At 34.5% G+C, this 25,157-nt stretch overlaps 1 protein-coding gene across 2 annotated transcripts in view; it reads left to right on the forward strand.

Moving 5' to 3' along the window:
• Positions 1-25,157, forward strand: part of SCAF11 (SR-related CTD-associated factor 11) — a 78,024-nt gene that overhangs the window by 30,467 nt on the left and 22,400 nt on the right. The window contains exons 2-7 of one of the 2 annotated variants that reach the window (XM_011936058.1): positions 3,176-3,257; positions 5,787-5,944; positions 14,782-14,811; positions 16,880-16,957; positions 20,008-20,108; positions 23,208-23,272. In XM_011936058.1, coding sequence (XP_011791448.1) covers positions 3,197-3,257; positions 5,787-5,944; positions 14,782-14,811; positions 16,880-16,957; positions 20,008-20,108; positions 23,208-23,272 — 493 coding nt within the window. In that variant the 5' untranslated portion in view covers positions 3,176-3,196. The remainder of the gene's footprint in view (positions 1-3,175; positions 3,258-5,786; positions 5,945-14,781; positions 14,812-16,879; positions 16,958-20,007; positions 20,109-23,207; positions 23,273-25,157) is intronic. The other variant, XM_011936059.1, reaches the window with a different exon arrangement.

Consider the following 25,157-nt stretch of genomic DNA (forward strand, 5'->3'; position numbering starts at 1 on the left):
GTCTTGAGCAACTTGGCTCAAATTGTCCTCCCACTTCAGCTTCCTGGGTAACGGATTATAGGTGCACACCTATAAGCACCTGGCTTATTTTAAGTTTTTTTGATGAGCCTTTATGTGCCCTTCCATAATGGCCATACTAATTTCATATCTAAATTTTTAAAATAATAATCTTCCATTCAATCAGCTGTATCATTTGAGCTGCTTAGATCAAAATACTTTGGAGTTATCCTGGATCCTTGCCCTCTAACAAATACTCTGCATTGAATTTACCAGCAAATCCTGATAGCTGTATTTTCAAAACATCTGACATCTGAGTACATTTCATCACCTTTGCTACCACTATGGTATGAGCCACATCTGTCTCTTCCCTAGATTATTACAGTAGTCTCCTTGCTGGCCTCTACTTTTTCCCTTACTTCCTCTGTTCTATTCACTCATGTCACTCAGAGAAGCCAGTCTTACTTTAGCCTAGAAGGTGCTCCATGATCTTATATTACCTCTCTGTCCTCATCTACTACTTTTCTTCTTTCACTGTATTCTAGTCATTCATCTCTTGTTGTTCCTTGAACATACCAGACATGCCTTAGGACTTTCATATTGGCTATTCTCTGCCAAGAATGCTCAACCTGGAAGCACTGGATGATATTCACATACCTGTCTCCCTTACTGCTTTTTGATTGCTGATTCAAATGTCCCTTTATCACAGAAGCTTTCCCTGAGTATTCTGTATGAAACAACAGCTTCCTCTGTTTTTATTCCTTAATAGCCACACTGTTTTTAATTTTTCTCAATAGCACTTCTCAACATCTAACATATTAGATATTTTACTTATTATTTTGTTTATTTTGTCTTCACCACTAGAGCATAAAGGTAGATATTTCTGCCTTGTTCAGTACTAAGAGAATTGACTAGTATACCTATAGTATTCTTGACTAGTATACCTGTAGTATTCTATAAATCTTGGAGCTAAAAAAAAAAAAAAAAATCCCACAAAAGGTCATTGGGCCTTTGCTTGAATACTTTCATTGATAGATTATTCTGCCTCCCTTCAGAACAGTTGATTTTATTTGAAGATAATTGCTAATGTTCTTCTTAAGCTTTCTGTTCTTCCAAACTAAACATTCTTACTAGTTTACCTTTCTGCATGTGATACTGTTTCCAGGGCTGTCATCATTTTAGTCATCTTCCCTGTACATTTATCATTATGTTGTTTGTCCTTAAATACTAGAACTAAAACAAGTGAGTTTGCACCAGAACTAAAACAAATGTTGCACACATAGGCTGAAAATGAGAAATATTCCTCATCCAACTTTTATTGTCAGATTGATTGGATTGAAAAAATTTTTTAGATTCTAATGCTCACTCATTTTGAGGTTGTATTTAATCTGCCACAACCTTTAAATCATTCTTTCATATGCTACTAAGTTTCTTCTGCTTTTACAGTTGGTTTTTGAACTATAAGTGTGGGACTTTGTATTTCTCCTTATTTAACCAAATAGGGAATTTTCCTGGGCAGTTCATACCTTTAATGTAGAAACTACCATATGTAAATTATTTTAGAAACTAATAGAAAAATCAATTCACATACATATAGGAGAATCACAACTGATGAAATCAGGGATTTCTTGTGCCTAGATATAAATGCATATTTGGACATTTCATTGCAATTATGTCTTTCATCAGTTCAGGAAAGAATAGTAAGAGTTGATGTAAGTCGATGCAGTGGGTCATGCCTGTAATTCCAGCACTTTGGGAGGTGGAGGCAGGAGGATTGCTTGAGCTGAGGGTTGGAGACCAGCCTGGGCAACATAGCAAGACCCCATCTTTTAGGAAAAAAGAGTTGCTTAAAAAAAATGTTACGGTGTAAATTTCTTCCCTTTGACTGCCAAATTAACATCCTTTCCCACTTTCTCACTTTTACCTCTTTATAAGCACCATTTTCCTAGTCTTTAGGTCAAGATACTGTCTCCTTCACTGTATTTGCCCACCAAATCTCAGAAATTCTTCAGCCCTTTAATTTCATGCTTTTCAAATTTACTTCACAGCCAGTTACTTTAACTATGCAAATCTCTCTGCTTATAATCTCTTTCCATTGTAATCCAATCCATACTTGGCTGGCATATCAGTCTTTTTTTAAAAAAATCCACTTGTATCACTTTTATCTTGTCACTCTTCTTCAGAGAATCTGTAAGATTGAATCTGAGGTTCTCAGTCATTAGTGATCCATCTATAATCTAGCCACACTTGATTTACATTGCTCTGCTTATTTCTTTTTTATTACCTCTCACTGTGATTTTCAGATAAAATTCATGACTTACATGCCAACCCCCTCCTCAATAGAGACACACACATACACACACACAACTGTCCCCTTGGTAGATACACACACACACAAACACACACACACACTTTCTCTCACCCTCACCCACTCTTTTCTCTCACCCACTCAATTGTGAGATTGGCCTAGCTAAACGCTATTTTATTTCTCCATACTATGTTGCTCCTTGAATGCCTGAAGTTCCTCAACACATACAACCTATCACATTCTCTGAAAACTCCATTCCAAATTGATCTCTGTTCCTTAAGCTTCAATTGCATTTATGTCTGTGCCGCAAAATGTATCACTTAGGCTTTGTTGCTTAATAGTTATATAAGGCTTTTCCTTTCCTTTTTTTTTTTTTTTTTTTTTTTGAGACAGAATCTTGCTCTGTTGCCCAGGCTGGAGTGCAGTGGCGCAATCTTGGCTCACTGCAAGCTTTGCCTCCCGGGTTTGTGCCATTCTCCTGCCTCAGCCTCCCGAGCAGCTGGGACCTCCTGGGCAGCTCCCTGCCACCACGCCTGGCTAATTTTTTGTGTTTTTAGTAGAGACGGGGTTTCACCATGTTAGCCAGGCTGGTCTCAATCTCCTGACCTCGTGATCTGCCCGCCTTGGCCTCCCAAAGTGCTGGAATTACAGGCATGCGCCGCCGTGCACGGCCAAGGCTTTTCATTTCAGTAAGACTGTGCATTTGGATAGCAAGGAGTATAAAGAGTATTGGATTATCCACAAACTGTTTGGCTTGGCTTGTACTGTGTTCTTTTATGTGTAAAATAATTTCTTACAGTTTAGGATTTATTTTAAAATTGATATTATTGGAAGAAGGCAAACATAAAAATTCTCTGATTTATCTTATAGGAAACCCTTTTCCAAAGAGAAATGAAGAAGAAAACTGTATATACCCTAAATATGGGAGATAAGAAGTATGAAGACATGGAAGGTAACTTTTCATTTTTATAGAGTTTGTTGAAAGCAAAACAGTTGTTTCCAAACTGTTCACCTATATACATTTCAAAATACACAGGAGTTTTTTGTTGTTATTGTTCTTAAATTCCAAAATAAACTGCCTAAGTATACATGTTTTTTTTCTTCCCATATCTTATTTTCAATTGATCAAGTTTTTTGATTTGTTACTTTTTTCTTAAAGCTTTACTCTCTACTGGTTTAGGAATTTCTGTTTTTGTTTTTGTCCTTGTCTTTTTAAAAAAGAAAAAATTTAGTTTTAATACTGTCCTCTGCTTCTAAAGCTAATTTAATTTTCACTACCAACAGAAGAACCCAAGAATGCTTTAACTCTGATCATCCTAATCTCAATTTATAGGTTATAGTTCCATTATTTGAGTTCTTTTATTTCAGACACCACCAGTTAAATGAAGTTTTATGCAATGTTTGCTTGAGTTTATTTGTTTATTTCTTTTCTTTCTGAAAATAAATCTGAGAAGTTTCAGTAGTGAAGGTCTATTGGTGGTAAACTCTTTTAAGTTTTTGTGTCTGTTTTATCCACTTAAAACATTCAGGCCGGGCGCGGTGACTCAAGCCTGTAATCCCAGCACTTTGGGAGGCCGAGACGGGCGGATCACGAGGTCAGGAGATCGAGACCATCCTGGCTAACATGGTGAAACCCCGTCTCTACTAAAAAATACAAAAAACTAGCCGGGCGAGGTGGCGGGCACCTGTAGTCCCAGCTACTTGGGAGGCTGAGGCAGGAGAATGGCGTAAACCCAGGAGGCAGAGCTTGCCGTGAGCTGAGATCCGGCCACAGCACTCCAGCCTGGGCGGCAGAGCAAGACTCCGTCTCAAAAAATAAATAAAAAAATAAAAAAAACATTCAAAGATAGTTTTACTGGGTATATAATTCTGGAATGATAGTTTTTTTCTCTTAGCACTTTGAAGATATTATTTAATCATTTTTTTCCTTGCTGTCTGGAAATTTCTTTGCAGTCTAATTATCATTCTTTTTCGTAGGTGATCTTTTCCCATTTTCTGCTTTTAAGGTCTTGGTTTCGTCTTTGATATTTTACAGTTTTAATCCATTGTTTCTAGGCATGAATTGTTTTTATGTCTTTTAACAGTATACATTGTGTTTCCTTTGTCTGTTGGTTCATGTTTTTAATCATTTCCCAACCATTACCTCTTTATTGCCTTTCCTTTATTCTCTTTTGGATTTCAATTAGTATGGTAGACCTTTCTGTAACCTCATTTCTTAACTTCTGTTTCACAGGCTATGTCTTATATTTCCTTTTCTGTCTGCTAGAGTCTAGTTTCCTCAGATTTGTCTTCTAATTCACAAGTATTTTTCTTGGATCTAATCTGCTGATTGTCCATTTTATGTGGTATTTGAAACTTCTGATATTTGAAGTTAGCGAATTTCTAAATGTGTTTCCTGCTGCTTCTCACTCAAGACAGCTTATTTTCTTAGGTTTGGTAATGTTTGATTAGGAGCTCACATTTGATAAATTAAATCTATAAGGGCCTAATTTAGGTATTCTTCCCTGTAGAGGATTTGTATCTGTTTCTTCCCAGGCCCATAGTGGGACCTCTGTAGCCCCATTTAAGAGTCTTGGCTTGACATTGGAGTCTATCAGGATTAGTTTTCCTTCCTGGAGTAGTTCTAAGGCTTAGTCTCCAGATCTAAACACTAGTTTGGACAATTGTGCTCAGGACAATTCCAACTTTGCTTGATATTTACTGTTCACGTTTCAGCTGACCATTCCTTTATTTTTGTTTTATTTTTATCTTGAATTTCAGAGTATCTTTTATTTTCTTATGAGCCAGTGATGCATACTTTTGTATGAGTTGGTTACATTACTGGTGGGAGTTTAAAGTAATACAAATCATAAGGAGAATAATTTGGCAATACCTATTCATAATACAAATGTATACGCACATTACTCTAGCAGTTCCGTTTTTAGGAACTTACGCTATAGATACACTTTTAAAAATGCGAAATAACTAAATTTTTATTGCAACATTGTTTGTCATGGCCAAAAGTTGAAAACAAGTGAATGTCCATCAGTAGATTTGAATAAAGGAGAAAGCAGACTGGTGTGTATAGTATTCTTGCATTTGTGTAAAGGAAGGAATGTGGAAGAGTTTGCATTAGCATTTGTTTTTCTGTGCATTAAAAATTCTTAGGAAGAACACAAAAGAAATTTAACAGTTGTTACTTATTGGATTGGTTGGAACTAGATGGGGATAAATTTGAGAAATTTGCTCTTAAATTTTTGAACTCTGTGAATATTACTCACTTTAAATTTGATTAATGAAGTTTGTTTCACTCCCCTGTTAAAAAAAGTATAAAATAGCGTTGGGCATGTTGGGCTCAAGCAGTATGTTTGTTATAATTTATTTACGATCTATTTGCTTTATAGTAGGAGGGCCCTTTAGAGTATCTAATCCACTGTACTAGAGACGCAAGATTTTTAGTCGGGAGAACTTGAAAGCACATATGGCTGTTTTACTTTAACAGGTGAAGAAAACGGAGATAATACTGTTCCCACTGGTCTGTTGTACAGTGAGGCTGACAGATGCCCAATATGTCTTAATTGTCTGTTAGAAAAGGAAGTTGGTTTTCCAGAAAGCTGTAATCATGTCTTCTGTATGACTTGTATTCTTAAATGGGCAGAGGTAAGTCTGACACATTAATGTATTTTAATTTCCTAGCATGATTTCATTTCACCTAAAAAGTTGATACTGACTTTCATAAATTATTTCACAGTAATGTATTTTCTTCCTACTTTGGACAAATTTCCTTTTATTATGCAAATTCTGTCAGTCATTTTCTTCTAATTTTCTTTTATCAGCTTTTTATTTTGCAAATAACATTTTAAATGCATACTCTTTTTTAAAAAGTTAATAACCTTACAGGAAGAACAGATCAAACCGTTTTTTTTCTGGTAGAAATGCAGTAATTAATTTTTCAGTGTACTTTACTCTGTACTTAATAGGATAATATCTGTTTACCACTAATAACACCTTCTGTCTGCTTTTTGTTTTGTATTTTTCAGGGACTTTTCACATAGGTTATTTGATTTCTTCTTTATATCAGCCTTGTGGAATAACCAGAGCAGATACGATAGTGTCCTTCCATTTTACAGATGAGGAAACTTGGATTTTATGTTCTATGACTTGGTCAAGATCTCGTAGTTTAAGAGGCAGAAGTGAATTTAGAACTGATTTTCTAATTCCTGTTTTTAATTTAGTATGGACTAATTTCAGATAGAGATATTACTGTCATAGACAGCGAATAAGAAACAAGACATTCGTGACTTTTACTGTATAATGTTGACTCAATTTGGGCCAAATACTTTGAAATAAATATTAATTTAATATAAGCCTTATTGTTATGAAATGTTAAGTAAAAAATTATTGTTCATATTAATCATGCTATATTTTATGAGTTAATATTTGTCTGTAAAAATTAGTAAAGAAGATAATATCTTAAAAATATTTTAACATTAGCCGCATTCAAATTGTTAATGTTCTTAAATACGTTGGAATTAATTGCATATTACATAATTGGGGTTTTCAAAGCGCTATATTTTGCTTAAATTTTCATTAATAGTGTACAAAGGAGAATATAACTGTATAGTGACTCTGGCTGAGTTCTCAGAAGAGGAAAGATAAGATTTATTATACAAATTGAATTAATAATAGTATACATAGAAACTATTTTAATTTAATAAAACCTAAATTGATCTTTAGCAAGAAGTGACACTAAGGATAGGTGAAAATGTATTTTGGGGAAAAGTATTTTGAGTTTTGCTGAATTCATATAGTTGGTAAATCTCCCTATGTTTGTAGGATCACTGTTTAATGAAATAATGCTTATTTTTTTTTCTGCCACCCAAATAAAGATTTTTATCTGTGTTGAATTTAGTGCACATGGTTGCTTTGTGGTTAAATTTTTTTAGAGATTTTTGCTTCGGGTAAAGAAATAATATTGCTGGATGGATGGTAGGTTTCAATACAGTGCTTTTTATAAGATTGTATTTGGTGACCACATAATTGTGAACTTCAGCAACTTAATCTGAGTATATGTTTTTCTCTAAGAAAATTATAATGTATATGTAATAAGTAGATAATTGTTCTCCATCCTTTCTTGCAACTTCAAGTGCATCTTTCACACAACCTTTACCCTGATGTGCATGTTCCAGGTTTCTCTAGGGTATGTATCTAGAGGTGGAATTATGGGTTGTAGATGATGCACATCCTCAACTCTACTAGATAATGGCAAACTTGTCTATATTTTTAACTCTTGTTGAATATTTTTAAATTGAAAATAACTGGATAACATACATGGTAGGCAGCCAACACCTTTCCCACATGTAATATTTTTCAAATTACTTTTCAAAAGAAAGTGCTTATCTTTATACTGCTATCATAAACTGTGATGCCGGGTAGGCAGGGAGGAGTTGTGATAGTGTTTAAACAAAGGTAATTAACCTTTAAAGGGGAGAATAAACAGAACATTCTGAATTATTTCATTGTCCCTGATGGGGATAGCAGTCATCAGTTAAATAAACCTTTCAGTTGAGCAATAACAAGAGAACAATCTATTAATAAATTTCTTATTATAAATTATAAGTGAATGCTGGCTAAAAAAAATCACGTAGACTTAAGTTTTCAGTTTGAATCTTTTGCTGTGATAAAAATAGGTATGGTTTGAAGTATGTAAGTGCTTTCACAAATAGAATCAGATTTCAGATTCAGGAGTATATTCCTTTTTTTCATCATTATAAATTAAGCTCCATCCTCTCATTTCCCTCAATCTCCTTCCATCTTAAAAGCAAAGTTTTTTAACCTGAATTCTCTATCACAAAAAACAAATGGATCTATTTGTCTCTCTATAAAGTCAAGAATAACAATAATTTAATTCCCTCTCTCTTTTAAGATTTTCTGACCTTATCATGCAGTCCTGAATTTGAATCTTGATAATTTGGTGGTCAATTTAAATTTTTCCATTATATTTCTTCTCTTCCAATTATAAAGTTTGACCATTGCATGAAATTTATAACAATCTTATAAATTTTAAATTTACATTTATGTCTTACTGTTTATTATTTTAGTCAGTATCTTTCTATGCTATATACATTTTCCCTTCCTAAATTATTAAACTTAGTCACCTTTCAGGAACTTGGAGAATAACTACAGTAGATTTATCAAGGTGCAACAAGGAAATGAAATGTTGATGTTATATTACTCCTGAGCAATTGTATATTTGATAGTGTATCTCTGCTTCTTTTTCCTATAATCAGCAATTTGCCAAAGTCATTACTCCTTTTTGAAAAAATCAATTACCTATCATTATCCTACTTTATTCTCTTATGTAATATTCTGGTGAAATATGACTATCAATGGATTTGTTTTCTTTAGAGGTAACATTTTTTTCTTTGAATCTGTAAGATTATCAATGGATATTTTTTCTTTAGAGGCAACATATTTTTTTCTTTGAACCTATAAAGTGTTGTAATCCATTGTTTTCTTTTATCTGTTGTTATTAATTTATATACTTTCCTAATATTATAAGTAAGAATTATTATTTTTATAAATTTCATTTGAATTGCATTAAATGATTTATATCTGCAAAAAAAAAAAAAAAAAAGCAAAGTTTACCGTTTACTTTGGATTTCAGGATCAGGAATAAGTGTCTTCAGTCTTCTAACAGACCATGCCTTATGCCTAGGCTTTCATACACATTCTAACATTTCATTTCATTTAATTCACTATGTTAATATTTGTTTGCTATACAAGACAAGGATTCTAAACTTACAATTTTTAAGTGCCTCAAGGGATAGCCTGAAGTTAAAATATTTTTTAAAAATTGGTCTGTGGTTTACAATTTTGTGAATGTCCACTTTTTTTTTTTTTTTTTTGAGACAGAGTCTCACTCTGTCACCCAGGCTGGAGTGCAGTGGCACCATCTCAGCTCACTGCAACCTCTGCCTCCCAGGCCAAGCGATTCTTGTGCCACAGCTCCTGAGTAGCTGGGATTACAGGCGCGTGCCACCATATCAGGCTCATTTTTTGTATTTTCAGTAGAGACGGAGTTTTGCCGAGTTGGCCAAGCTGGCCTCAAACTCCTGACCTCAAGTGGCCCACTCACCTCAGCTTTCCAAAGTGCTGGAATGAATGTTCACTTATAGTAGTAGAGTAGAAATCAAAGTGAGATTTACAGTGGTTGGAAATCTGCATAATAAGAGAACGTACAATTTGCATTTAGGATCCTCTTTCTAGATCTCTGTATCTTTCAAAATTTCTGTGCTTTTTGAGATTTGTACCCAAGGTTCACTGAAATATGATTCAGACTGGATATTAAGCACCAAAAAAGGACTCATGTATTTACTTTCACCTTAATATTTTAGGCATCGAACACATTCTTACAAACACTGGTCTGTAAGAAGCTGGTGTTTTGAAAAATTAAAGTGTGTTGTGGTCTAGTATATTTATTTTGGACACGTAGATCAAAGTTAGTTTCAGTCTTTTCAAGCTCTAAAATTTTGGTTCTGTGGTTATTTAAACAAAACCTATGTAAGAACTTTAAAGTGATTGAGTAAAAGTCTTTAGGTATGTCACAGTCCTCTTTACTTAGGGCAAAAGGTTTCAGAGTGAACCTGTGGTAGCCTTCATGGCCCATGGCCTAATTGCCTGCCCTTAGGGACACTAGAGCAAATTGAAATTAATCATGTCCACTATGATTATCTTTAGTTTCAAGGAATTCATACATGGTAAGCCTGTTGATTTATAAAATAATGATGATTATATAGAAATAGAATATTGAACAATGACACAATAATTGACATTAAGGAAGGCTGAAATTTTTGTTAATTTAAACCATCACTGTTAGAGCCAACAGTCTGAAATTAAACAAAAGATACTTGAACTGATGAAATGTATATAGAGCCAGTATGCTAAAGCATATCTGCTATTCAGTTAGGAAGTTATTTATTTTACCCATATGGTGGGCAAAAACAATCTGTGCTTATTGATAGCTTTTAATAAATGTATCTGAGTTTGCATACTTTAGGAAGGTAAAGGACAGAGAAGTCTTGACACATATTGTAGTAGCGACAATTGATTATGATTTCCTACAGACAAGATAATCTCCAGACCACACAGGTTGAGTAAATGGGATTTATTGGCCAGGCATGATGGCTCACACCTCTAATACCAGCACTTTGGGAGGCCAAGGAGGACGGATCACTTGAGCCCAGGAGTTCAAGACCAGCCTGGGCAACATGGCAAGAGCTCATCTCTACCGGAAAAAATAAATAAATAAAATTAGCCAGGCATGGTGGAGTATGCCTATAGTCCCAGCTACTTGGGAAGCTGAGGTGGGAAGATTGGAGGGTCACTTGAGCCTGGGAGGTCGAGACTACAGTGAGCTGTGATTATGCCGCTGCACTTCAGCCTAGGTGACAAAATAAGATCCTGTCTCAAAAAAAAAAAAAGAGAAAGTGGGATTCACTATTCCCCACAGTTGCCAAGAAGTGATTAAAAATTTGGCCCTTCAAAGGTCATGGTTTGAAGACACATGTTTAAAGCATTTAAGAGTTCTTACACTATTTAAGGGAACCTGCAGTATATGTGGTGAGGATGTTCTTGATGTCTGCTGGCATTCTTTTCCCTTTTACATAATATAAAATATTTCCCTTATCTTTTAAGTATTATTTTTAAAAATGTGATTAGTTTCCCATTATAAGCAAAGTATTCTCCCTCAATTTATTAACTTCAGTTCATCTATTTTGTATCAAATGCCGACAGCTTCAGTATGAGTAAGGTTAATGAAATCAAAATTGGGCAGTTGGCAAAGGCATGGTTTCTCTCATAAACTAGAATTGAAGTGTCTTATTAAGGTGACATTCAGTTCTTGAAGAAGTCAGACAACAATGTTCAACATAGATGAAGATTATATTTTTGAATTAATACCAAAAAATCAAGATGTGAGTTCTTATGTCTGAACTTATGATTATCATTAAGTCCAGAACTTACATCTGGACTGCAAATGTGTTTTATATGCAGATTTCTTTATGCAGTAAGTGGACATTTGTCCATTCTGGTCATTAGACTACTTTTAAGTAATATAATTCAGTAAAGCTTTATTGTCTAGAATTTTCAATCAGTTTTTCCTCAAATTTTAATTTAAATAAAATTAGCCAGAACTAACCCAGACCCCTCTGTTATGTAGCTCTCTGTGAACAGTAATGTAAATGTACCTGTGTAGTACCACTAACATTAGTCCTTTATAATTTATAAAGTATTATGAAATACGTTTTTTAAATTTATTACACCTGTGCATTAGATGATCAGGGCTCTCTCCATCTTCATCCTTAGTGTGAGGTGGAGTGATTGCTAGCTCCACAAGAACTTGAACTTGTAGCTAATTTTTTTCAGATCCACCAGTATTTTCTCCCTGTGAATTAGTCCTTTGGGATATTTTTTAGTAGAGCAAAGAGGATTTTTGCTTTGCGAACACCCATTACCTAAAGCATATATCTAAAAGAATGTCAAGTACTATGTCTACCAGTAAGGTAAATTAACATGCATTTCTTTGTGCCTAGTTTTAAATGTCAGAATATGTAAAATGATTTATATGGGTAGTTTACTGAGTTTTTTGTTTTTACACTAGATAAAGTGTTAGCTAGTAATTGTCAGAAGAAATTAAGATTAAATGTAATTCTCCCCAACTGTTATCTTGGAGAACATGAAAGGATTTTAAGTAGTTTGATGAAATGCATTCTTACTGGGGGTTAATTTTATCACTGACAACCATTGTCCTTTAGGGATACACTTCTGAATACTGGTATAAAGAACCACAGTTTCACTAATATGGATTGACAAAGACTGTCTTGAAATAACTGGTTAAATGTGATAGGAAACATGTAGGCTGACTGCAGGTAAACAATTAATTTGAAAGTCCAGGTGAGGTATCTTGGAACCATAAATGAAAAAAGGTAGGTCCTGGGAAATAGCTTTAAAATAAGCGTTAGCCACTAATGGTATGCATTCTTAAGTCATCTTTATTTGATTTTGAACTAGAATTTTATATAATATGCTCTATTTTGTTAGTAGAGAGATAGATGTTCAAGATTCCCACAAACAGGCAAACCTACCTATAAGCATAGATATTCAGATGTAATCTTTAAGCACTTATCTTAACACTTGTTTCTCTCTCTCTAAGAGGAGCTATCTATAAGCAGCCTATGTGATTGAGGATAGAGCAGCAGCAGGAAGCGAGAAATTAGAAATCGAGGATCCTGAATTCCCAAATAAGGAAGGTTTCTTGTTCTTACATCTAAATGTGGGTTTGTCTGAGCTGAGAATTTACAATGCTTCAGAATAGTAGGGTGTGTTTTACTGAAATCATTAGGAAGATTTTTTTTTCTATCAAAATTGCCTCCTTAACTGATACAACCTTAGTACAGAGCATTCACAGTAAAACGTATGCTCTGTTTAATACACATTACACTGTAAAGCAGTGAGCAAATTCCATTAATTTTGTAGCTGTATCATAAAGCCAATGAATGATGTTATTAGACTACTTGGTTATGAAACTGAATTAGGTGCTTTCACAATTATTGAAATGAAAGTCAGTAATTCAAACAAGTGAATCATTGAAGGATATGTTGTATATAAGGAATCAAAATGGTAAATAATTGAAGGATATTTTTATTGTATTTAAGGAAACAAAATTTGAGATACTTTTCTTCAAAATTAAAATAACTTTTAAAAAATAGAGTATTAGTTACAATTTCTCTGCATTAGTTTAAAATGTGAACTTTTAAAACCTCACAACTTGGAAATTTAATCATAAATTTTACTCTGAAAAATAAAAACATATTCCAGACCTTTCTGGATGGATATCTGCTGGATATAAGAGTGAGGCATCCTTGGGAGTTCCTTAAAATTAGGCCAGTCAGAGCCGGGTATGGTGGCTCATGTTTGTAATCCCAACACTTTGGGAGGCCGAGGTGGGCCAATTGCTTTGAGCTCAGGAGTTCGAGAACAGCCTGGGCAATATGACAAAACCCGATCTCTACAAAAAATACAAAAAATTAGCTGGACATGGTAGTGTGTGCCTGTAGTCCCAACTACATGGGAAACTGAGGTGAGGGCATTGCTTGAACCTAGGAGGTTAAGGTTGCAGTGAGCCATGATGCTGCTGCACTACAGCCTGGGTGAGAAGGTGAGACCCTGTCTAAAAAATTCTGATGGCTGAGCCTGTGTCAAAGAAAATTAACTTATTTTTTGGTGTTAACTAAATTATCTTTAGGAAATTATATACAGACTGTGATGATACATGGCAGTAGTTTTCCTGTTACTACTACTTTTGTTGTTTTTCCTTTTGTTTTTGTAATACCAGTGGAACCTTTTCTTAAAATGAAACTTTAGACAAATCCAAGGCAATTATGCTTAAGGGAAAAAAAAGCGGGGGAAATTTTACTCCGAACTCTGTTTTTTGAAACAGATATGGAATGGCTCAGAACAGGCATGGTGGCTCCACCTGTAAGCTCAACACTGTGGGAGGCTGAGGTGGGAGGATCGTTTGAGCACAGGAGTTCAAGTCGAGCCTGAGCAACGTAGTGAGACCCTGTCTCTATGAAAAAAGTTAAAAAAAAAAAAGGCTAGACACGGTGTGGGAGGCTAAAGTGGAAGAATTGCTTGAGCCCCAGGAGTTCAAGCCTGCAGTAAGCTGTGATCAGGTGACTGCCCTCCAACGTGGGCAACAGAGTGAAACCCTAGCTTTAAAAAAGTAACAGCTTGGATTAAAACTGTCATAATTCAAAATTGTAAAGGAAAGCTGGGCACAGCGACTCATGCCATTGACCCCTCCAAGGCAAGTTGATCGCTTGAGCCCAGGAGTCCAAGACCGCCCTGGGCAACGTGGTAAAACCCCATCTCTACGAAAAATACAAAAATTAGCTGGGTATGGTGGCATGCACTTGTAGTCCCAGCTACTCAGAAGGCTGACATGGGAGGATCATCTAATCTCATTCTGGGAGGCAAAGGCTACAGTGACCCATGATAGTGCCACTGCACTCCAGCCTCGGTGACACAGTGAGACGCTGTCTCAAAAAATAAAATAAAGAAATGAAAGAAAAAATAGTAAAGGAAAGAATGTAATTTAGCTAATGTCAATAGAGGAAATGTAATGAAGAAAAAAATGAGATTGTATGATATGAGAGTCTTTGAAAGATTTGATGCATCTGATATAAATTTCTTGAACACGTGACTTTCTTTGGATCTTAGTGTCACAAATCAAAATAGCTAAAATAATAAAGTACTTGGATTTCCATCTACGTCATAAACTTTGCAAATTCCAATAAAAATTTTTAAGAACTCATGTCTCACGTGTATATGTATCATATTGTGGTTGTCTTTAGTTAATTAACCAAGTTTTTTTGTTACTAAAACTAGTTGATTACGGGACCTTACATAATATTTAGTATATGCCACACTTCTAGGAATTACTTATTCCCATAAAAACCTTAGAGGCAAGTTTTTTTTCCTCATTTTCACAAATAAGATTACTGAGGCACAGAGAAACTGTAACTTGCTCAAGTTTATGCAAAAGGCAAGATACAAAAGTAGTACAGTAAATTCACAGCCTATACACCTTAGTTTTTTAAAAAAATTTTTTTCATTTATTACTGTATAGCCTTTTCATTAATGTTTCTCTAAATTTACCTTTAAAATAAGAATAAAAATATATTTTGAGGCTTTTGTAAAAATACGAAGCACTAGAAATAGTTCACTTTTTATTTTATTTATCTGTGTTTCAGAGATGGGATCTCACTCTGTTGCCTAGGCTGCAGTACAGTGGTGTGATCGTGGCTCACTGCAGCCTCGAACTCCTGTGCTCAAGGGACACTCCTGCCTTGGCCTCTCAAAGTGTTGGGATTACAGGCATGCAACACCATACTCAGCCAGATTTTAACTTTTGAATATTTTTGAAAACCGTAAATGTAGCATTAATACAATCTCTAAGAAATTTCATACAGTGTATGCCACCAAGAGAAACAACAATAGTTATGATGTTAAGTTATTTGAATTAGACAATGCATTATTTAAAAATATATGAACTTCTTTGTTGCTGAAGCAAAGCTTCTTAAGGTCAAGTTTTCTATAGGGAAACTAATAGCCTCCTAAATCCATAGTACTTAAAAGTAGGCTGAACTGGCTTCTTCCAGTCTGAACCAATTTAATATAGTAAGGTCACATTTCCTAATTCGGATGTGGTAAAGCTGTTTTCCCATTGAAGCCCACTTAAAAGAGAAAGAAAATAGTAACTCAGCCCATATTTTGGCTGCTCCCAAAGTGACTTGTGAGCTTTGTGAAAATGTATTAAATGATCAAGGACCATACACAATCTGCTCTACTTTTACTTGTGTAAGCGTGTCTTGATACGTGATAAAACCCAGAAAGGCAAAGATGACATTTTTTATATAGGAATAATATATCTAGATTCCATTACTATCTTTGGTCTTTGACACTATTGCTATTAGATTATTAAAATTCTGTTTTATTTTTGTAACCATAAGTATTAATAATACCACCTTTGGTACTCTCTTTGCAGTTTTCCCTCCTACCCTAATAGAAAATACACTTCATTTTAAATACTTTAAATAATGTAAACCCATTCTTATACAAATATTTAATAGTTTTATCGAAGAAACTCTTATAGTTGATGCACAGGAATTTTAAAAGGACAGGAAATAAAGCAAGATAATAATGTTGACTTACAATCATAGAATGATTTAAGGAGCAATTTCCTTAATAAAGAGCACCTACAACTCAATTTGAAAAAGAGTAGCAACTTAATAAAAACCTAAGCAAAGAACTTGAATAGACAGCTTAAAGAAAAGGAACTTTGAATAGTCCTTAAAAATAGGAAAATATGCTCAACCTTAATCCTATAAAAGGAAATGTAAACTAAAAAACTCATTCATTTTATGCTGTTAAGGATAAGGCAGCTCTGAATTACTAATGTGAATCAATCTTAAGTTTATATATTAAAAATAAACACGTATGTGCATATGCAATGGATATCCACAAAAGGTTATGTGACTGAGGGAGGGGTGGAGGAGTACTTCATTTTCTTCATATCTTTTAAATATTTTTATTGCTGGCGCAACTGCCTATTTAATGTAACTAATTTGGGGGGTAAAATATTAAGTCATAGAATATTAAAATTTGTGAGGGACCTTTCCGAGCCGGTTGGAGTGGCCCAAGTTTATCATAACAGCCAGCTTTACATCACAGAACTGCTGCTGTCAGCCCAACTCATCTTTCACTATATTAGTAGTTCTCAACTGGGCAGCATATCTTAATGGGATTTTAATAACAGATTCTGTCTCGTTCATCATTGTATTCCAATTATCTAGCATACAGGAGGTATTCAGTAAATGTTTGAATGAAACAAATTTAAGGTATAAAATATTTTTTTCTTTGGAAGATAGAGATGAAAACAATTTTTCTTTATTATGGAAAATTCATAATTGTATTTATAATTTTGATCTAAAGAAACATTTGTAAAGATATAATTTGTCAATCACTTTTCAGACACTGGCTTCATGTCCTATTGACCGTAAACCTTTTCAGGCAGTGTTTAAATTCAGTGCATTGGAAGGTTATGTTAAGGTAAGTCTTTTTATTCTGCTACATGAGTTATGTAAAAATTGAAGCTGTTTGATTTGATTTCCAGTTTGTGTATATTTGAAAATTGTTCAACTTAAGGTTTAATATGTTATTTTAATCCTCCTTAGCATGATAAATTTATACCTTTCAACTAGGATACTTAAATTCTGAACCTTTTACTCATTTGCCCCCTAAAGAGGGCATATCCATAATAATCACCTTGTAATATACCACAACATGTATTAGATCTCTGATAATCTAAAGGACATTTCATACTAAGGCTTAATTATAAAATACTTAACATTTTAGAGTATCTTGAATGTGAGGACTTCTTCCCATATTTCAAACAATTTAATTGGATAGCACTTTGAATACGTGTTTTCCATTGAAAAAATGTTTGAAATAAGACCAACTCCCACAAAACCTTAAATCCAAAGTACCTGAAAACTGTGTTTTCCTGAAAAACGTAATTTTGAAATTAGCCAATAAAATTAAATTCTGCTTGCCTCCTTAATGTTACTATTGTGAGCCATGATTATGACGATTTGTATTTATGTTAATTTTTTGCTTACCTGAAAAAAACAAAAAAACATGTCTGAGGTGAGTAAGAGAAGAAAAAAGGAGAAGAGTTAAGTATATGAGAAAGATTTCTTGATGTATCACTACCAAGTCATGAATGAAAAATGCTAAAAGTGAGAGTACTCAATATAAACATAAGTGATGCCATTAATAGGAGAAACAAACCGTTTTTAGGTATCACTGTTAGTCTATGTCCACTTGGTTGCTGTCTATGTAAGTAGAAAAGGGGATGGAAGCAGCGTACAACTATTATTTGTCTTAGTGTAGTTCTTATAATTTGTTTTGATACAGTTTTACCAGATGAATCTTGAAGCAAGGTACAAACAGGACTGCAATTCAAATAAAATGGTTTGCTTGTTGTAATTGTATACCTTTGCTATCAATGCAAATTAGTTTATATCTCAGAAAAAAGATAAAACATTATAGAAGTGTGATATAATAAGTGTGGCTTTTCCTGAAGACATATTCTCCATTTTTCCAAACCCTGTGTGTGTGTTTGTGTGTATAATTACGTTGCAAAAGATTCATTAGTGTGAACTAGATTCCAAATATATTTTTCTGTGAAATTATGTTTTCTTGCTTATAATAAAATTTTGTTTATTTGATAGAGTTTGTATTTTACTTAAAAGTTTGGTACAGTGCTAATTTAATTTTGTTCAACTTAAAAGGTATTTCTTGGCACATGAGATATCTTCCACATTCTCTTAAATGCCTTCCCTAGACCTTTACTTCTTTCGAATCTTCACTTCATTATCTTTTTCCCTTTGCAACTGAGCTTCTTGAATGAGACAACTCCCTCCTCTCAATTCTTACTCACTTTTCAGTTCCCATAGAACATTTACCTCTATTATCTTATTTTACAAACACTACCATCACCAAGGTCCAGACTCAGACTTCCACATTCCATGGTTTGTTTTCTGCGTATAGTGCTGCTGACTACCCTCTACTTCCTCGGCTTCTGAAACATCCTTCTCTTGTGGGTATGTATATATGTATGTATGTATGAATGATTGTTTTACTTCTCTGTCCTTTCACAATCTTCTTTGTCATATCCTTACCCTCCTGTTCCTTTTCGTAATCATTAGGGCTCATAGGATCTTCATTTAAATTCTCTCAGTATACTTTCTTTCTAAGTCTTCTCAGCTATTATACTTCAGTAGCTTTAAGTACTACCTATATTTGGATGCTTCTACAATTCTGTCACTATCCTAGACTTCTTTACCGAGAGCCAGACCTGTATTTACAGCCACTTGTGCGTCTCCTTCTGGAATACCAACAAAATCTAACATTAACAAACTCCAAATTAATCACATTCCCTACCCCTTTCCCCAGCCCCAATTGTTAATGGAATCACAACCCCAGTCACCAAGATCAGAAATATCTGGGACTTCTCCAGTTTTCGCTCCCTCATCTGTTTTTTTCTGCTCAATGTCTTAAATATGTTTCTTCTTTATCCCTCCGTTGTTCCCTCTTTGTAGACCCCTATTCTGTCATCTAACTAGTGCTGTCCAATAGAAGTATACTATAAACCACTAAATAACTAAACTTTTAAGTAGGCATCCTAAAATAATAAAAAAAACAAATGAAATAAATTGAATGATATATTTTATTTTTTATCTAATGTATTAGCTCAACGTGTAACATTTTAAAATTATTATTATTGAGAGATTTCACATTCTTTTAAAAAATTATACTAAGTCTTTGAAATCTTTTGTCTATTTTATACTCGCAGCACATTCCAATTTAGATGAGCCACATTTCAAGCACTGAGTAGCCATATGTGGCTATTGACTGTTGTCTTGCACAGCATAGATCTAGTCTATCTTAAGAGCTTTCTTTTTGATTTCCTGGTTTTTATAGTCTCTCCTTAATTGGTTGATTCTCCATATCACACCAAAGTTATCTTCCTAAAAACAAATTTGATCATCGCATTTACTTGCTTTAAAAAGTCCACTCTGATGCCTGTAGAATTATTTTTTTATTCAAGAACCTTTACAGTTGAGTCCCAACACATTTCACCAATTTCATATCTAGCTACTCTCTTTTTCCCTGTCTACATTGGCTTCTCACTATTCCTTACAACTCTGTTCTTTCCTCCATCTAGAATATTTTTTTCTTAGACCAATTCCTAACTATCCTTTAAGACCAACTCGTAAGTCATCTACTCATTAAAGTCTTCTGTGACATCCTCAGTTAATTTCTGAGTCCTATATGTATATACAAATCTGTGTTCATATCTCTGTTATAAGCACTTAATCTGTTTATTCTTAGCTCTCACTATTTTGTTTCCCCAGAGCTAAGCACACTCACTAAGCTTATGGTTTAGCATGCTTGAATGAATAAGCATATGTATTTGGACTACACTTTTTAATCAGACAATTTTGTTCCTGTAATTTTAATCATTTCAAGGAAGAATTAAAAAGTTATTTCTAATGCTGGATTGTTGCTCTAAATTGAGTTTGCTTTTCTCATAGGTTCAAGTAAAAAAACAGCTGAGAGAAACAAAAAACAGGAAAAATGAAAACTCATTTGAGAAACAGTTCTCCTGTCATGAAAATTCTAAAAGCTGTATAAGGTTAGTGATTAACTTTAGAAGTGGAATGCAAATGAGTGGAACTGAAGTTAACTAGTACCAAAAGGGTATTTACAAAACATGAAGTGGGGTTTAAATGTGTTTAATCATTTATTCAGAAGCACACACTTGATAATTTAAGGAGGGACTAGCTGAAATCTGAGAATCCAATTTGAGCTGTGCTCGGTTTTTGGTGAAGAACTGGTTCTGGCTGGGCATGGTGGCTCACTCCTGTAATCCCAGTACTTTGGGAAGCTAAGGTGTGAGGATCACATGAGACCAGGGGTTTGGTACCAGCCTGGGGAACATAGTGAGGACCGTCCTGTCCTTCTCTGTCTCTACTAAAAAATAACACAAAATAAAAAGAATTAAAAGAATTTGTTCTTCTAGGTTTATTTCGGAATCTGTTTTAGACCAAACCTTTTGTAAAATAAAATGTTTAGCAATGTCAAATTTCTGAATGCTGGCCAGGTGTGCTGGCTCACACCTGTAAGGCCAGCACTTTGGGAGGCTGAAGTGGGAGGATCACTTGAGCTCAGGAGTTCAAGACCAGCCTAGGCAACATAATGAGACCCTGTCTCTACTAAAAATTTACAGATTAGCTGGGCGTGGTGACACATGACTGTAGTCCCAGCTACTCAGGAAATTGAAGCAGGGGGATATCTTGAACCCAGGAATCTGAGGCTACAGTGAGCTATGATCACACCAGTGCACTCCAGCCTGAGCAACAGAGCAAGACTCTGTCTCAAAAACAAACCAAAATTCTGAATGCTTACCCTCATTGTTGTACTTAATCACATACCAATATTAAACACCTAATAGATAAGCATTGGTGCTCATACCACACTGTGAATAGCACTGACCAAGTTATTTATGGACAAAAAGTAGGGACTACCTAATGGTATAGCACAACATTCTTCATCAGTTATAATTTAAACTGCTTATTAACCTTCACATATTGCTTTCCTGTGTTGCAGCAGGCACTTGCTATCTACTATAACAAGTGTTTATGTTAAAACATTTATATATATACACATATATATATGGGTTGTTTTTTCTGGTTGCTATTAAAACCATTGCCTATTTTAACATAAATGCCTAGAAATGCAGTGTTTAGTACTTGAGTTTAATAGGTGTTTAACACATTTTTGAACTAAATTGAATATGAGTAGTACACTGGAAATTAATGCTTAAAATAACTTGTTCTAATACATTTGAAACATAAGCTCATTTTGATCTGAAATATATTTACAGCTGTCCAAAAGTTGAATTTTTAAGTCAATATGTTGTCACATTCATAATTAAATCTATGATTCATTAGTACTTTTCATCAGAATATTAATTTCTTAAAACAGTAAGTTTATTTAGTTCCTAAAACAGTTGGCAGTAGTCACTGAGGTTTATTGAACCTATCACTAATTTATAACACTGTAGCTCCTTAGATGTTAACTTTTGGGTAGTTATGGTATTTAAGAATGTGAAGAATGATTCAGATCCCTTCTGCTAGGAAAATACACGTTTACAGACACAAAACTTTATATATGATTTCAGGGTATTCACGGAATACCCACTCCAAGAGTTTACCCATGAGCCCCAAAGTTAGTAACTGCATTAGACCAAATTTTATAATTATTTCTGAAAAATACTTATCAGCTTTGGTTCTTATATTAGTACACTTTTCCCAGGCATAGTGAAGAAATACCTTTTGGTAGAAATACTTTAATTCTTGGTACAACTCGTATCACTGGCTGTGACAATATCATAGATGTGCATTTTTTTTTTTTTTTTGCTCCCTCAAAATTACCCAATTCTCTTGGCTCTTGCCAAGAGTGTAGTGGTCATCACAAAATGACCTATAAGGCTCACAGTTCTTATTTGAGTCTAACATAGCAAAAGTTGTCCCCATATTTAACTGCTTTTTCTCAGAGATTTGTCATAAGGAAATAACAGCTACAAAATTAATAATTTGCCTTTGCCCACCAAGGCTTAGCTTAACAATTTTTCCCAAGGTGGAAAATCTCTGTCAGCTGTTGGATATTTACATTTACTCCTTTGGAGTCTTGGATGTTTTTAGTAGTCCTGTCATTCAGTCTTCTGTTTACTGGATGCTTGGTCTTCCAACATGCAGACAAACTCCATTCAATTTTCCTCTCCCTTCCAAAGCAATAAAACCCTGGGACCTCTCTCTTTCTGATACTTTTTACCAGTTCCAAAGAAGGCACTACAGTGGTATTTTGTTTCTTGGTAGTGAACCTCCATTTTAAGTCATTGTAGAGAATGGTAACTGACTGAGGAGTGGAACTAATTATGCTTTCTTTGCTAAAATTTCCTAATGGTCTTTTTAAAAAATATAATATCTGCTTACCTCTACTCTGCATGGCTCAGTAGCCAGTCAGTCATGATCAACCAATAAGATTATTGTTTAAAGACTGAGATGAGGCCAGACGTGGTGGCTCATGCCTGTAATCTCAGCACTTTGGGAGGCTAAGGCGGGAGAATCACTTGAAATCAGGGGTTTGAGACCAGCCTGGGCAACATAGTGAGACCCCATGTCTAGTTAAAAAAAAAAAAAGAATAAAAAATATACTAGCAAGGCATGGTAGCTTACACCTATAAGCCCAGCACTTAGGGAGGCCAAGGCGGGAGGATCACTTGAGCCCAGGAGTTCAAGAATAGCCTCAGGAACAAAGGGAAACTCTCTGCAAAAATAGAAAAAATTAACCTGACAAGGTGGTGCATGCCTGTAGTCCCAGCTACTCAGGAGGCTGAGGCTGGGAGGATTGCTTCTGCCCAGGAGGTCAAGAGTGCAGTGAGCCATGATTGCGCCACACCAGTCCAGCCTGGGTGTCAGCAAAATCTGGTCTCCAAAAAAAAAAAAGACTGAGATAATACAACTCAATAGTTATTGAAACCTAACTTGACATTCTAATATCTCATGGGAGTCTGTGAGAATATCCTTAAACCATTTACCAGATTTCAGCATAATTACTAAAATCAGTGCATAATAGATTTCATTTTGATGGAGGAGAATGAGTTGAAAATAAGTGGGCAAAACGACAGTTTTTTTTCTTAATTCTTTCCTGTCTTTATTAATGTTTACAGAAGAAAAGCCATCATAAGAGAAGATCTATTAAGTGCAAAAGTTTGTGATTTGAAGTTGATACATAGTAAGTGACTTTTTGCTTGTGTATTCTACCTTTTTTGTTGTTTTTTAATTTAATGGTTGTGCCAGAGTTCTCATCAGTAACACCTTGGGCTGGAAAATAGTCCTCAGAGATCTGTACATTGTGTTAAATCCTACATAAATTTTGTTTTCATGGAGCCATTTATACTGTTTTCTGCCCTTTTTTTCTTCTTGCTTCTCTTAAAAGGTGTGTGTGTGGGTGTGTGTGTGTGTTGGGAGAAAAGAGTGTTTCACAATTTTTTGGTGTTGACCAGCTCATATTGTGACCTTATTCCACCCATTAGTGCAGAAGTCCATAGGGGAGATGAGATTAAATACCTTGTGAGCCAGTAACTGTAAGCAGTAGCAAAGGAAGACTGTGAAGGGAGAAAGTAATTCACAGTTCCGGAAGGAAATTGTAGTTTGGCCTCTAGCCTTACTTCTAATTTGAAACTTAAAAATAAAGCACCTCTAACATGTTTATCTACATGAGCAGTTAAATATTCCTGTCTTCTGTTTTTGTCTGGTACATAATTTTCTAACATACAGGAAGGCTTTGCAGCAGAGCCTGAATAAAAATGACAACATTCATAGTTCTTTGTGACGACTCCTTGGGGATTCAGGCTGTTTATTCTGTGCCAAAGAACATCTAACTATGGTCTGTTTGTAAGCAAGGAGGTGGGCATTTATTTTCCAGACTAAGTCACAGTGAATTTCCACTTACAGCTAGAACTAGTGAATTAGTGAGCTGTGAAAGGATTGTTTTAAAAAGTGAATAACTTCATTTTTTATGCATTATGAATACCAAGTTTTGTTGGTTTTTTGTTGGTTTTGTTTTTGATTAGAATTAATATGATCCCTCAGGTTAGATTTATAGATTAACAAACGTTTTAACTTTGAAATTTTACTGTTAAAGTGAAATTGAAACGAAAGTTGTTTTGATCTCTGGACTTTTGTGGTTGAAAAGGCATTTTTCTTTTGTCAGCTTTAGATATGAAAACAGTCTTTGCTTTTCTATGTCATTGCTGTAGATTAGCATTCTTTTTTTATGAATAGCGTTTGCTTGCCAGTTCTAAGACCCAATATAAATTTACTGCTGAGGAAGATTAAATGATGTTACAGATTTTCTCTAGATAATTTGGCCCACTAATTTATGCTAGTCTTAGTTTTAAGACCACTGACCACTGTAATTTTCTTAAACTGTATATCTCTTGCCTGGGCTCATTTTTAGAAGGTGAAATATAGGAAAATCTTCAATTCCATATGCTTCAACATAGTAAAGGTCATTTATAAGCATCTATGATTAATTCTGATTTGAGATTTTGTTTTACTGTTTAGAATGTGGAATATTAGATGGGATAGCTATTTTAAAATTATAATGAGGAAAAAACCCATTTCTGCCAGAAGGTTAACATTGTCTAAGGCCTGTAACTCAATGCTGTATCTACTTAAGATGCCTGAAGTCATTTGTTTGGTTTAGGATAGGCAGAAATACTGATTATACTCAGTTGATGCTGAGGTAATTATGAGCAAATGTCTTCACTGACCAACCTGGACTGATTTGAAGGGAACTGGGTGTAGTAGTTACCCCTTGTCCATGGGTGATATGTTTCAAGTTGATGCCTGAAACTACAGATAGTACCAAACTCTGTGTATATTATGTTTTTTCCTATACATACATACCCATGACAAAGTTTTATTTATAAATTAGGTGATGGAAAGATTAACAATAATGAATAATAATATAGAACAATTATAACAATATACTGTAATAAAAGGTGAATGTGGGCTCTGTCTCAAAATATCTTACTGTACTTACTCTTCTTGTGATGAAGGTAGAGTGACACAAGATTTCATTATGTTATTCAGAATGGTGTACAATTTAAAAC

This window comes from Colobus angolensis, unplaced genomic scaffold, assembly GCF_000951035.1.
Source record: "Colobus angolensis palliatus isolate OR3802 unplaced genomic scaffold, Cang.pa_1.0 Scaffold150, whole genome shotgun sequence".
In the NCBI taxonomy this organism is placed as follows: Eukaryota; Metazoa; Chordata; class Mammalia; order Primates; family Cercopithecidae; genus Colobus; species Colobus angolensis.